Genomic DNA, 14,765 nt, shown 5'->3' with positions numbered 1-14,765 from the left:
TAAAAAAATAACATAATTTAAATATCCTAAACTACATGATTTCTCGACGCTTGAGCACCTCTTGGATCAAATGGTTGTGCCCATGCCAATTTAGCTTCGTTTATCTTCGAAGTATCCATATTGAGGATCTTCAAATCGAGCTCCTCCCTTTTCACCGCGGCGAGCGTCTTTTTGGCTTTGGCGATGCCACCGATTTGGATTGCAGGTTCCTTCATTTCGACGACGACTTTCTCAAGGGTCTCGGAGTACAACGATTGTGTGGAAGAGGCTTCCCCCTTCTTGTAATTCACCTCGTGCATCGTTGGAAGTGAGATTTGGTATGATCCGGCTTACACCTAGGAGATCCCAACAGTTTGAGGGCGTTGTATTTCTCACCGATTGAGCTCCAATATTGGAGCAACCTTTGGGAAATTCCCAAAATCGGATTGTGGGTAGCCTCCGCCCTTAATATGCATATGAGCTCCGTCTCCTCGCTCGTGTAGGTGGTGCGCGCCTCCTTGGCTTTAGGCTTCGCCTCCGGCTCGTCTTCTTCAACGGTTGGTAACGTTGTCGGAGTTGGATTATTTCCCGAAGCAAAGACGTTTGAAGCTTGAGAAAATGGAGCAAACCCCATTATTGATTGAGTAGTAGGCACACTCGAACCTTCGCTGCATTGTTCTAGGTAATCGTCGAACTCGCGATCCATTGCAAAAAAATTGAGAAACACAAAAAATAAAGGAAAAATATATAATGAGAGAACAATGGAAAGAATGAAAGACGATGAAAATTTGTGAAGACAAATGAGAGTATTTATAGAAGTAGAAAGAAAGAAAAAAAATGGCTACTACTCGTTTTTTTCAAAAAAAAAAAAAAAAATGGATTTTTTTTTTTTCTAATTAGTGCGTGTGGGGAACTTGCCCCACACTTCGCCTTCTCCGACCCGAGGTGAGAGAACACACCGGCGTCGCACCGCCGCGGGTCTCCAGCTCGCGGTGCGACGCAAAAAGCGTGTTGATCCGGGGTGAAAATCGCCGCATTGGAGATGCTCTAACGAAACATATTTATTTAATTTAATTATAATTTCTATTTTATTATTCTAAATTTATAATTGAGTACTAATTTCTAATTGGAATGGAAGCCCTAAACCCCCAATTCTAATTCAGTGAATTCACGCACAGACGCACTCTCATCTCTCTCTCTCGAACTCGGTTGCCGGCGCCGCCGCCCTCCATCCGTGCCGCAGGCCGCAGCAGCAGCTCAAGGTTGAAGCCGTTGCCCTCCAGCCGCACCACTGGTAATTTTAACATTTTATTTCGAATTATTATGCGTGAATAACAAAAATGATTCCGGTTTGTCTGATATCGTCTACCATCACTTATGGCAGCCATATTTACCTGAACACCTCTTGCCAGTGGCGGCGATGAAAGTGTATGTAGAGAGTTTCTACTCAATAGAGAATTAACATAGAAAGCAGTTACCTTTTTTCTCTATTCTATTTCTCTAATTTGTTTCAGAGTTGAGGCCAGTGCCGGTGCTCTTACTAATTTCGAAGTTCTTGACCTTTTGAGATCAAGAGGAGCTGGAAAGGATGCGTCTCGAGCTATTGCAACCGTATCTCAATCTGAGTTCAAGGTTGGGAATTCGTAGTTATGATCATCAATTTATGTTAGAAATCTATTGCATCTCTCATATTTTTCGTTTTTCGTTTTCCGTTTAGGTTTTTGATTATCTAGAGGGGACTGTTGCTTGCAATCAAACAAGGGAGATTATTGATAACTTTGTTGAAGAGTGTCAAAAATTTGACCTGGCCAAGGCAGAGATTCTTAATATTGTGAATATAAGACCAAGAAGTGAACCTGAGCTTTTCCCGGTAATCTCTGTCGTTTGTTGTTATCGATTTCGTATTCATTGGTCTGCTTTCAATCCTTGCTGTGTTGTTGAATTGCCATTTTGTACTTTGTTTTCTCAGATTGTTTGCTTCTTTTAGTTTAAAGAGCCATCCACATTGTGAAATTTATCATTGTTGTCTGACCACTTATGTTGAGTTTTGCAATCCAAGTTATGTTAAAAAGTGGTGGATCAGTGTGAACCTTAGTTCAAATACTAGGTGAAGATATTATTTTTCTGAATCAGTTTGAGATGCTATGCCTTCGGTTTATGAAAATGCATGGCGAATATGAGAATATTTGGTAGTCTTTTCTGTTTGTTGTTCACCAGAATCACCACCATTGCAAAATTTGCATTTATCTCAGTTTACTTTAGAGGGAAATCAAAGGTTGAGAAATTTGTTTTTGATGCTTACACTTGGAACTTTAGTTTCAATTAAGATAGTGTTTCTCCTGATACCCTGAACTTACACGCACACGAAGGAATCCTTAGCACAATAGAACTGATACTAATAAATGTGACATAGCATGGAATCGGATATAGCTAACCTTCGTAGGAGTGAAGCATTACAATGAACTGAAGCTGCAATTGCTTCTAGCTGCATAGAATGAGTCTGGAGTATTTCATAGTATGATATATTATCTGGATTGATCATGTCAAGAAAGGGGTATAGCTCACAAAAAGAGTTTTGATTTTGTACGGTAGAGTTATACCCACCTGTGTGCACACAATGTTATGTTCGTTTGTGAGCATTAAAATGAAATCGAGGGGGCTTTTGAAACCAAGTGGTAAGCTGGTTATCATGCTTAAGAACCATTAAATTCTATTAAGTATTGTGTATTCTTGATAACTAGATAGTGATGTGTTTAGGTGAAGTTATATAATTATCAATAGAAATGGAGAAAATGTAAACAAGGGGCATTCGCCATGTTATGTTTCCTCTCTTTTAGGTGCTCAACCAAAAAAAACATCGAAGTTGTAGTTGTCCGTTTTTGTTCTTCACTTCTAGGAAAACTTAATCACAGCGCCGAACAAACGAGGGATTGGGATATCCTGTGGTAGTCTTATGAGTTAGTTTCTTTAGGAATATATTTGTGGGGTGTTGTTATCTTGGGTTCTTCTTTAATATACATTTTTACCAGCATTGGTAGTGATTCTTGCATGTTTATCTTCTCAATTTTTTACCAGTTCATAGAGGAATGTGAGTCGGAGCCACGTATGGAAGATAAGGCCGAAGAGCTCGTAGAGACCGTCACACGGATTTTGCCGCCTCATCCGTCTCAGGTGGACGAAGCGAACGAGGAAGCTGCCGAGGGGGACGAGGCGAACGAGGAAGCTGCTGAGGGGGAAGAAGAGATTGAGCCTGAACCAAATACTACATAGGGTTATCAACATTAGACATAAATACTAATTAGAAAAGTAAAAAAGATTTAGTATTTACTTGCAAGAATTTGAAAATGAGATTGGAATTGCAAAATGAATTAAGATTGTGATTTATTTTGCAATTATCCTAAAACGTGTTATGACATGATAATTGATATGACGTTGTGGAGCTATTGAGTATTGAAAAGATTCATTCCAACGCACATTTTTCCTTTTGTTTCTTCTATTTCCAAAATCCATTACACACACACACACACACACACACACACACATATATATATATATATATATATATATATATACACATTAATAATTTTGTATATTTTATCAATATACAGCTAAATATGTATTGAGAGTTAGTAGTGTCATATCACTTTTTTCGATAAATGGTATTGTAAAAAGTAAAAAATTAAAAAGTATGATTGTCATTTTGGGATGTTTGAGAAATGAAACTACAATAGGGTGAAAATCGATATAGACGTAGGCAAGGAAGAAAAAACCCTTCATGCAGTATAAAAACCTACATACTTTTTATCTTGTTCCACCCAAAATAATAAATAAACAAGAATTTAATCGGAATAAAGAAATAGGAATTTCATGCTGCATAATGTAAAAGGTGATCGAAATCGAATCAAATTGATTTGACCTATTCGATATAGTTGGGTTCTTTTCTAAATCATGTTGGATTAATTTTGGTTCAATTCAATTCCATTAGTTGATTTTTGAAATTTTAATTCTAATTTGAAGTAAAAAAAAAAACTAGTTTTCTTCAATTTGTTCAAACATGAACTAAATCCAATCTTGATAGGTAACTCACACCAACGTTATTATTATTATTATTATTATTATTATTATTATTATTATTATTATTATTATTATTATTATTATTATTATTATTATTATTATTATTATTATTATTAAAATACGTACAGTATGTCTAAAATTAAAATTAGGTTTCTTTTACAATTAACCCTATAAAAAACAATAGTCCAATACTCGCCTCTAAACATATTGGGCCTAACCATTTTCATTATTTAAATTCGAAAATAAATTTGAAATATCAAATTGATTCATGTGAAATTTCATTATTGCGGTCTCTTGTATTTTTGAAGTTTGCAATACTCTAAATTTTATTGTAGTACCTGAATTTTTAAATTATATTAATTATTTGTTATATTGATATTTTTAGGTGAATAGATAATTAGTTTGTCCTCTCATTATGTTCTTATCATTTACTCAATAATTTTTAAAAGTATAATTTTTTAAAAACCTGTGCATGCATAGTTCGTGTTTCATGCATCCAAACATACAAAATCAAAACACAAACGAGGCCAATTTTCTCTTTTTCTCTCTCTTTTTCTATCAAAGAGTAATTTTTAATTCTTAGAATTGTAAAAATACTAAAATTATAAAAGTGGCTAATTTTAAGGATATCGTGATAAGAGTGGCTAATTTTAGTTGTAATTAATTTTTTGAATTCTTTTTGTTTTAACTAAGTAAAATAACTATTTCTGATTTCACCTCTTTTATCTTATTTACCATTTGATTGATGCCATGTTTTTGGTTTACGAAAGCGTTTAACATTAAATAAACGTTGAGGGCATATTCCAATAAAAAAGAACAAATATATTCACCAACAATATATAAAAAATGAAGCACATTTTGGCGTATTCATTCATCCTAATTAATTCTTAATTAGAATTAATAAATTAATAAGGAGTACATTATAAATTACATCATTAATTCGTACATGTTGAATCATTCAATGAATCTACAACCACCCTATTAAATTATCGCCAACTCGTCCATTTATTTATCAAATAGTAACGACTTTGTATTGTTTGGCCAAAGTCAACACTGCAAGTGCTGGAGTGAGAAGAGATCTGAAATATGGCTTACAATCTTCAATCCCTCATCACCATCCTCCAAGGGATTCTGGATCCCCAACAAACACGCTGGATTCTTGGACCTGAGAAACCACAACTCCAATCCCTCCTCCAAAAAGCATCTTACCTGCAGCAGATTCTCAAAAAATCTCCACTACTCACCAAAATACCAAGCTTGGAGTGCCAAATCAGAGACGTAGCAAATGAAGCAGAAGACATCGTTGAATCTCACATGGTTGAACGACTGCTCTCGATGCCAGAAGGCGTGAACTTCACTCCGCTCACACCAGATGTGCTGCTTGTGACACAAAAACTTGATTCTGTGATCGAACAAGTCGTGAAGCTCGTGGAGGTGGAGACAAACAAGAAGCCGACTGGCAGCTCATGGAGTGGTGATGGTGCTTCTTTCTCGAGCGTCGTGGTGGGAGTTGATGAAGATCTGATGCAGCTGAAGGATCGGCTGACCGCGAATCAGAGCAAGCTGGAGATCCTGCCCATCGTAGGGATGGGTGGTATAGGTAAAACCACTCTTGCTCGAAAACTTTATCAAGATCCACTCATTGTTGAGCACTTTAGCTATCTTGCTTGGACCACAATTTCACAAGATTACAATATGCGCTCAATTCTTTTAAGCCTTCTTCGTTGCATAACTGGATCAGACTATGAACATGAGGGAGATGGTGAGTTAAAAGATATCTTGTATAGGAGCTTGTACGGCAGAAGATACATGATTGTATTAGATGATATTTGGAGCACCAAATTCTGGGATGAGATAAGGATGTACTTCCCGGAAAACAATAACCGGAGTCGGATTGTGATCACCACTAGGGAATCGGATGTCGCCAAATATGCAGACTCCAAGAGTCTGCATCATAAGGTGCAGTTGCTGAGCGAGTCTCAAAGTTGGGATCTTCTTAGCCAAATTGTGTTTGGAGAAGAGGATTGGCCTCATGAGTTACTAGGGATAGGAAAGAAGATTTCGAGTGATTGCGGTGGGCTTCCTCTGGCTATCAATGTGATTGGAGGGCTGTTGTCAAAGGTGGAAAGATTGAAAGATGCTTGGGAGGATATTGGGAACGACGTAAGAGCTGCGATTGCTGAATCAGACAAGCAATTCCCCAAAATACTATCCTTAAGTTATAACCATTTGCCGCTTCACTTGAAACCATGTTTCCTCTATATGGCAGCATTCCCCGAAGATTATGAGATTGACCCCTTGAGACTCATATGGATGTGGGTAGCAGAAGGATTTGTGAAATCGAATGGAGATAAAAGTTTGGAGGAAGAGGCAGAGGATTATTTAAAGTCACTTGTAGAAAGGAATCTAGTTTCGGTTATTACAAGTTATGTTGGGTATCGACAAGAAGCAAAGAGGTGCATCATGCATGATCTTTTGAGAGATTTATGCATTAGGAAAGCTGATGATGAGAAGTTTCTACATGTCAAGAATTCCACATTCTCTAACCAGCTGCGTCGTGTGAGTATTCACACATCATATGGAATGGAAGATGATGAGTATGTTTCTTCATCAGAGATGTCACTTGTTCGATCATTTCTACTCTTGATCAAGTTGGATAGGAATGTATCTCCCATGGTTTCCACATTAAGATTGCTTAGGGTGTTGGATTTATTGAAAATTTATATTAATGAGTTCGCGGAAGAAATATTACAACTTGTGAACTTACGCTACTTAGCTATCAATTGCAAGTCATTGCCAAGAAGTGGAATATCAAGATTGTGTAATTTGCAAACGTTGATTGCTGATCTATCTGACGCATCTGCCCCAGCTGAGTTGTGGGAGATGTCTGAGTTAAGACATCTCATCATGTTGGGTGCACCATATCTCAGGATAGAAGATGATTACATGAAAAAAATTGTTCTGAAGAAGCTGCAGACGATATGGGGTGTGAGGATAAGTCGGTCAGTGATTAGAAGGGGTTTCTTGGAAAGCATTCCAAATATAAAAAGCTTGGGAATCTGGTATAAGGTTGAAGGCTCATCAGGGAAGAGTGAAGTAGTTGATCTGAGTCATCTTCACAAACTCCAAACATTAAGCTGGAATTCATCAAGCGATCAATATCTGCACCTACCCAAATTTCCATCTACTCTTAGAGAATTAAAGCTGTGGAATTGTGTAATAACTTCGGCAGGGACGACGGCTCTTTGTGCACTACCGAATCTGGAAGTGCTCAAGATAGAGTTTTGTACCTTCAAAAGCAATGAGACAGAAGAAGAAGAAGAAGAAGAAGAGTGGGAAATAGCAGAAGGAGATGAATTCAGCTCATTGCACTTTCTACAGCTCAGACAATGTAATAGACTGGTGCGTTGGAGAGCTGATGAAGCCAACTTCCCTAGACTCCGCCATCTCTTTATACAATGGTGTCCTAGTCTAGAGGAAATCCCCGCCGGCATTGGAGAAATCCCAACTCTCCAATTAATCCACTTAGATGATTGCAACGATTCTACAGTGGCCTCAGCGAAACAGATTCAGGAGGAGCAGCAATCTGAATACGAGAACTACCAACTCCAACTTCGTAATAGGTCAGTCTTATTTTCACTCTAATCATGTTGTTGGGTTTCATTAAACTGACGAATTTCTTGTGTCGCATATCTACTGAGCATATAAAGAGGAAGAGAAAAGAAAGGAAGATGAAGATTGAAGACGGCTCAAAGTGGCCACATTTGATTTCTCCTCTCTTGTCTTGTCTACCATTACTTCACAGTTTGCTTTGCTTTTCACTTTTGGTGTTTTTCATTAAACTCACGAATTTCTTGTGTCGCATATCTAGAGAGCACAGAAAGAGGAAGAGAAATGAAAGGAAGATGAAGACGACTCAAAGTGGCCACATTAATTTGAAACTCATTTGATTTCTCCTCTCTTGTCTTGTCTACCATTGCTTCACAATTTGCTTTGTTTTTCTTAGTGGCTTGTTTTTTCCTCTTTTGTTTGGTGCTTTGTAATAGAAGAGCAACTCCTTTTCCCTTTCTAGTGTTTTTTATTGGGTTTTTGCCATGGGACTTTTAATGAGACTTGAACCTTTAATTGGAATTTTTTTTAATATAATATTATAATTTCATTGATTTATATTTTGTCAAAGTTAATTAATTTGGAGTTTCGGATGAATTATGATCTTTAAACATTTCTAGTTCTAGTTCTTTTAGTTGGATAAAGTTGGCATGTGTTGAAATTAAAGAGGAACAGAGAAGAGAGTATTGAGAGAGAATTTTCTGTGTATTGAACTTGATAAAACTGAAAAATGATAGATGCAAAATACAAGCTTATAAATAGAGAGAAGCACGCAGGCTCTGTAACTAACTAGCTGTTATGACTAAACTAATTCACTAACAAACTCTTAACTGCTTTGAACAACTTGAAGCTAAAACACGCTTCTTCTTTATCATGCGCTTTTCTTCTTTAAGTCCAACATACTCCCAAAAAGTTCTTTTGCGCCAAAACTTTTTAATCCAAAACTTCTAAGGTTGTCAATGACTTGGTACAAATTCCAGCAAAAGTCTGGGAATCATTATTACAAGATACAGAGTTTGGAATGCTATTGAAAGTACCATTAGATCTAGAAACAGTAGTAACAGCAGCAGCAGTGTTACAAGAGAAATCAGAAGAAGAGTTACAGTGTTTGGTATTATGAAGTGAAGAGAGATCGAGCTGGTACAATCCTTTAGAGAGTTTGCCCATCAGAAGCACCTTCTTGGTGTGATTGTCCTTAACAAAACAGGAGTTATGATTAAACTCAATGGTAACATGGTTATCTTTTGTAAACTGAGAAATGCTAAGGAGGTTTTTAGTAATTTGTGGAACATATAGAATGTTGTTTAGAAGTAAAGAGTGGTTTGATAAAGGGGTAGAGATACAAGTTGAACCAATAGAAGAGATAGGGAGAGCTGTACCATTGCCAACCACAAGGTTCTCAGAGCCATTATAGTCAGTGCATATAGCAAGATTGTTCATATCATTTGTGATATGAGCAGTCGCTCCACTATCTACATACCAGTTGGCATCATCCTGCAAGTTTTCCTGAGAAGAAGGAGCATCAATAGAGGAGTTATTGGTATCAGAATAGAAAGCCTGAGGAGATGGAGGTGTGTTTTCAGTGAAGTGAATGTCAAAGCGTTTGAAACACTTTATAGCAACGTGACCATTGCGGCCACACAATTGACAAGTGATGACTTTGCTTGATGAAGTCCTGCCACCACGAGTCTGATAACCACCTCTGCCATGAGGTGAGCTTCGACCTCCTCGATATGCAATGTTTGCCACAGGTTCAAATAGAGTAGACATGGTAGACTGCTGATGTTGTAGGCGTAGTTCATAGGCTTGGAACGCATACTGAACCTCTTGTAAGTTCTGAGCTTGCGAGTGATGCATGATATTTACCACGAGTGCTTCATAGTCTGGACCGAATCCAGCTAAAATGTACATGATCAGCTCATCATCATTGATGATCTGTCCAACCGCAGAAAGTTGATCCGCGTAGCTACGCATTTTGAGAAAAAATTCTTCGACTGATTGAGAGCCTTTTTTGGTAGTTTGAAGTAAAAGGCGAAGTTGCATTACTCGTGCCTTCGATTGAGACATGAATAACCTCTCCAGAACATTCCAAACATCCCTAGCAGTAGTGCAGCGAACGACGTGACCAAGCATGGACTCGCCAAGGGAGGAGAGCAACCAACTGAGCAGTAGTTGATCTTTGCGATGCCAGATCTCGAATTCTGGATCTGGTGCAGGCGTACCAGAAGAAGATGAAGGTAGAAAACGGTGAGGAGCAGCAGCGGTGGTGGAGATGAACGGATCGAATCCATGAGCATTGATTGTGGACAGAACTTGAGCACGCCAGAAGGCATAGTTATGGCGTTCAAGCTTTATGATTGTAGGAAAATGAGGGAGATGAGGAGAATTTGAGCGTGAATTCATGGTGATTTAGCAGAAATTTGAGAAAGCAGACTGGGAAGGAGATCTTGGATCGAGAATTGATCGAGAGAAAAAGAGGAGAAATCGATCGAGAATTGATCGAAAAAAGAAGATCTACGAATAAGATCTTCAACCGGCGATTGATACCATGTTGAAATTAAAGAGGAACAGAGAAGAGAGTATTGAGAGAGAATTTTCTGTGTATTGAACTTGATAAAACTGAAAAATGATAGATGCAAAATACAAAGCTTATAAATAGAGAGAAGCACGCAGGCTCTGTAACTAACTAGCTGTTATGACTAAACTAATTCACTAACAAACTCTTAACTGCTTTGAACAACTTGAAGCTAAAACACGCTTCTTCTTTATCATGCGCTTTTCTTCTTTTAAGTCCAACAGCATGCATGATATTACTTCTTGAACATAAATATATAATGTTGGGGTCATTCTATATATAGCCCACATTTTACTCCTTATAACCCCTTTTTTAAAATAATAATAATAATTAATTAAATATTTAATATTTATCCTATATTTTATAACCCTAAATTTAATTTAGGAGCTATAAAATATAGGATAAAATAGTAAAATAATTAGATAAATTTCTTGTATAATTTTGATGCTTCAGAAGTCAAACTATTAATTCGGATAAATAGGGTATTAGAGTACCCGAATTACCCTATTTGGCTTAGACGGGTATTTTGATTAGCTTAATGTTATTTTATTATTTATTTCTTGTATGATTTTGGTGCTGCGAAGCATCAAAATTATACAAGAAATTTATTTAATTATTCTACTATTTTATCCTATATTTTATAGCTCCTAAATTAAATTTAAGGTTATAAAATATAGGATAAATATTAAATATCATACAAGAAATAAATAATAACATCACATTAAGTTAATCAAAATACCCTACTAAGCCAAATCGGGTAATTCGGGTACTCGAATACCCTATTTTTCCGAATTTACAGTTTGACTTCTGAAACTTGACATTTGCCCTTGTAATTTAGGGTATTTGAATATCCAACTCGGGTATTAGGGTACCCGATTATAAAATCGAGTTCGGGATCGGTATAGGGTGTCCCTTCTAATTTGGGCTCGGATACCCAATTTTTTCAGATAGGATACCCGAACTTGACCTGATTCCCACTCCTACTCTTTATTGATAAAATTACATTATAGTAATAGAGATAATGTCTCGTATGGCTGTTTAAATGGATATCGGATATTAATTAATTCATTAATTGATTTCTTTATCATCAAATCAATATGTGATTAATAATTTTTTTAAAATTTTGGATACCGATTAACCAGATAATCAAATCGTGATTATCGGATTACCGACTAAGAGCATCTCCAATGCCAGGTGCTTAAGTTGGGTCTTAAATGGTGGTCCCCACCTTAAGCACCTCCCCCTCCAATGAATAGTTCTTACCTTGGTGCTAAAATCCACATTTCCACCAAAATTTCAATTTCAACACTTTTATGCTAAAATATTTAATTTTCATTGAAAATAAAATTAAATAGAATTTATTTTATTTATACTCGCATAGGTACAATACTTGTTTTAATTAAAAAGAACTACTTCTTCTGTCCCATGAAGCTTGAACAACTTCTTTTCGGCACGAGTTTTAAAGAGTTAATATTTTTTGTGTTAACTGTGGTAAATGAAAAAGTGAAAAAATGATTAAAGGTAAAAAAATTTGCCATATAAGAAAACTGCTCAAGCTTCGCGGGACAACCCGAAAAGAAATACAGCTCAAGTTTCGCGCGACGGATGGAGTAGTTTTCTTCACTTAGTTCAAACATGAACTAATTAAATCTAATCTTGATAGATTACTTACACTAATGTTATTAATATTATTATTATTATTATTATTATTATTATTATTATTATTATTATTATTATTATTATTATTATGTCTAAAATTAAAATTTGGTCAACATTAGTGACTTCTTTCTGCAATCAACCCTGTAAAAAACAATAGTCCAATACTCACTTCTAAACATATTGGGCCTGACCATATGCATTATTTAAATTCTGAATTCATAGCATAATCAAACTTTGGGAATTCATTGGAGCTTGGAATATCAGCAAGATTTAGATAATAATCTTGGATCAAATTTTGAAAATTCATTGGAGCTTGGAATATCAGCAAGATTTGGATAATAGTCTTGGAAGAGATTAAAACTTTGAGAATTGAAAAAAGAATTATTGCCTCGATCCATTGAAAAATAGATAAACAAATAATATAATTAAGTTATATGTATAGGGGATAAATGAAAGAATTTGAAGGTGTATTAAAATATAGCAAGAGTGGTCTCTATTTATAGAGAATGAAACAAATATAAATTTTCATATTTTTAATTATTTTTTTAATATTTATATAAAAAATATACTCATAATTTTATTAATTATCCTAACAAAATCTGCTCAACCAATCAAATATTGAGAAATCGTTGCACCATTGATCCAAACTAAACGAGAGAGAGTGAGCACTAGGGATGGCAACAAGCCGGATTTGGACCGGATCTCATCAATACCAGATTCATATCCGTTTTTATCTATTAGATCCAGATCCGCAGATCTAAAAATTTTGGATCCAGATCCAGATCCGCAGATCCACGGGTCCAGATCCATGGATTTACTATTTTTAAATTAAATTAAAAAAAAATCACAAAATCAACAACATCTAATTTTCATCATGAAAAAATCACAAAATCAACAATATCTAACAACTTATAGACTAACATAATCTAACAATTCGAATCAATAATCAGTCCAACTTATAGAAGCTAACAGAATCAGTCCAAAATTCCAAATCGAATCTATAAATGGCTGACCAAATCAAGAAATTAAGATGCAAAATTTCATTCATAAATGGCTGAGCAAATCAAGAAATTAAAATCAGTCCAAAATGAGATCCAGATCCAGCGGCGGCGGTGGTGGAGTCTGGCGGCGAACGGTGGAAAAGCCAAGCGGCGACCAGAGATGGAGATGGGCAGCACGCGGAGTCCCGTGAGGCTGTAAAAGAGAAAGAGGGGCGGGCGAAGTGGAAAGGAGGATGGACGTGTGCTTACCTGTTGTCCCCGCCTTCACCGGCGAACTAGATCGAGAGGGAAATGAGCAGGGTTCAGGCGCAATTGGAGGGAGGGAGATGGGCTGAGGGCGGCGGGCAGGCGAACTGGAGAACTGGAGAGGCGAACTGGAGAACTGGAGATGAGCAGCCTTCGCCGGCGAAGTGGAGAGGCGGTAGCGAGCGAACTGGAGAGGAGGATGAGCTGAGGGCGGTGAGCGAGACCGGAGAGGGAGTGAGGGAACGGGATGGGAAATTAGATGTTGGAGAAAGAATTTAGAAACTAGGGTTTGTAAATTAATTTTAATTTGTGTATATTTTAAATTTTTAATATATTTAATACTATTAATAAAATAAATATAAAAAATAAATAATATATATTAAATAAAATGGATCCACGGGTCGGATCTGGGTCGGATTCGGATCTCAAATTTCAAGATCCAAATCCAGATCCGTTTTCAAAATTGAGATCCAGATCCAGATCCAAATCCGTAAAAATGGATCTGGATCCACGGATCTGGACCGGGTCCAGGATCCATTGCCATCCCTAGTGAGCACTCCCCAATTTTCCTACCGACAAAGATGGTCTTAATAATGGCAGCCATATTTACCTGAAGGCAAATTATTGGGTGCGGTTAACCGCATACTATGCGGATGGTTTGAAAGTTTACATTTCTTCACAACAATGTTTACTTTTATTCTTAAGAACTTTTACTTTTAGTTATTTTCACTCATTATTACCTTTATTCTGAACTATTTGGTCAAATAATTATTATCGTAATAAAAAATAATAATTATTACAATGAAATGTAATATTTCTAAACTATTACATTTATTCGTAATAAGTGTTACTTTTATTCATGAGAACTTGTACTATTACAAAAGTATACATTTGTGCGAAGTAATGTATATCTTATGCTTATTAAAAGTAACCGACCGCATACTATGCGGTCAACCTCATGCAAGACCAACTCTTACCTGAACACCACTTTCCTTATGTTTTGCTTATTTTTCGAGTGAGAAGAGAGGTCTAAGAAATGGCTAACAATCTTCAATCTCTCATCACCATCCTCGAAGGGATTCTGGATCCCCAACAAACACGCTGGATTCTTGGACCTGAGAAACCACACCTCCAATCCCTCCTCCAAAAAGCTTCTTCCCTGCAGCAGATTCTCGAAAAATCTCCACCACTCACCAAAATACCAAGCTTGGAGTGCCAAATCAGAGACGTAGCAAATGAAGCTGAAGACATCGTTGAATCTCACATGGTTGAACGACTGCTTTCGATGCCTGAAGAAGAAAACACGACACCAGATGTGCTGCTACTGACACAAAAACTTGATTCTGTGATCGAACAAGTCGTGAAGCTCGTGGAGGTGGAGAGAAACAAGAAGCCGACTGGCAGCTCAGTGAGTGGTGCTTCTTTCTCGAGCGTCGTGGTGGGAGTTGATGAAGATCTGATGCAGCTGAAGGATCGGCTGATCGGGATGCAGAGCAAGCTGGAGATCCTGCCCATCGTGGGTATGGGTGGTATAGGTAAAACCACTCTTGCTCGAAAACTTTATCAAGATTCACTCATTCTTGACCACTTTAGCTATCGTGCTTGGACCACAATTTCACAAG

General features: G+C 36.9%; 5 protein-coding genes and 1 pseudogene across 6 annotated transcripts in view; all 6 read left to right on the top strand.

The window, feature by feature from the left end:
• Positions 1–8,079, top strand: part of LOC130991390 (putative late blight resistance protein homolog R1B-16) — a 50,166-nt gene extending 42,087 nt beyond the window's left edge. The window contains exon 2 of the mRNA XM_057915576.1: positions 7,927–8,079. The gene's annotated coding sequence lies outside the window, so the exon portion shown is untranslated. The remainder of the gene's footprint in view (positions 1–7,926) is intronic.
• The window catches only part of LOC130991393 (putative late blight resistance protein homolog R1B-16), a 29,425-nt gene extending 21,346 nt beyond the window's left edge, over positions 1–8,079 (top strand). Inside the window, exon 2 of the mRNA XM_057915580.1 lies at positions 7,925–8,079. The gene's annotated coding sequence lies outside the window, so the exon portion shown is untranslated. The remainder of the gene's footprint in view (positions 1–7,924) is intronic.
• LOC130993016 (cystathionine beta-lyase, chloroplastic-like) overlaps positions 1–14,765 on the top strand; it is a 50,356-nt pseudogene that overhangs the window by 26,292 nt on the left and 9,299 nt on the right.
• On the top strand, positions 1,132–3,454 carry LOC130991404 (uncharacterized). The gene is made up of 5 exons (XM_057915615.1): positions 1,132–1,273; positions 1,364–1,407; positions 1,494–1,611; positions 1,697–1,849; positions 3,055–3,454. Exons 2-5 carry the CDS (start codon positions 1,400–1,402, stop codon positions 3,247–3,249), a joined length of 474 nt encoding a protein of 157 aa, XP_057771598.1. The 5' UTR covers positions 1,132–1,273; positions 1,364–1,399; the 3' UTR covers positions 3,250–3,454.
• Positions 1,156–14,765, top strand: part of LOC130991403 (uncharacterized) — a 30,729-nt gene continuing 17,119 nt past the window's right edge. For both annotated transcript variants that reach the window (XM_057915614.1, XM_057915612.1), the window contains exon 1: positions 1,156–1,273. The gene's annotated coding sequence lies outside the window, so the exon portion shown is untranslated. The remainder of the gene's footprint in view (positions 1,274–14,765) is intronic.
• On the top strand, positions 5,108–8,217 carry LOC130991394 (putative late blight resistance protein homolog R1A-10). The gene is made up of 2 exons (XM_057915581.1): positions 5,108–7,676; positions 7,764–8,217. Exons 1-2 carry the CDS (start codon positions 5,140–5,142, stop codon positions 7,786–7,788), a joined length of 2,562 nt encoding a protein of 853 aa, XP_057771564.1. The 5' UTR covers positions 5,108–5,139; the 3' UTR covers positions 7,789–8,217.

The sequence above is a fragment of the Salvia miltiorrhiza genome, chromosome 7, assembly GCF_028751815.1.
Source record: "Salvia miltiorrhiza cultivar Shanhuang (shh) chromosome 7, IMPLAD_Smil_shh, whole genome shotgun sequence".
Taxonomy (NCBI): domain Eukaryota; kingdom Viridiplantae; phylum Streptophyta; class Magnoliopsida; order Lamiales; family Lamiaceae; genus Salvia; species Salvia miltiorrhiza.
Note: the sequence above shows the minus strand (reverse complement) of the source record. Positions and strands in the feature narration are given on the sequence as shown.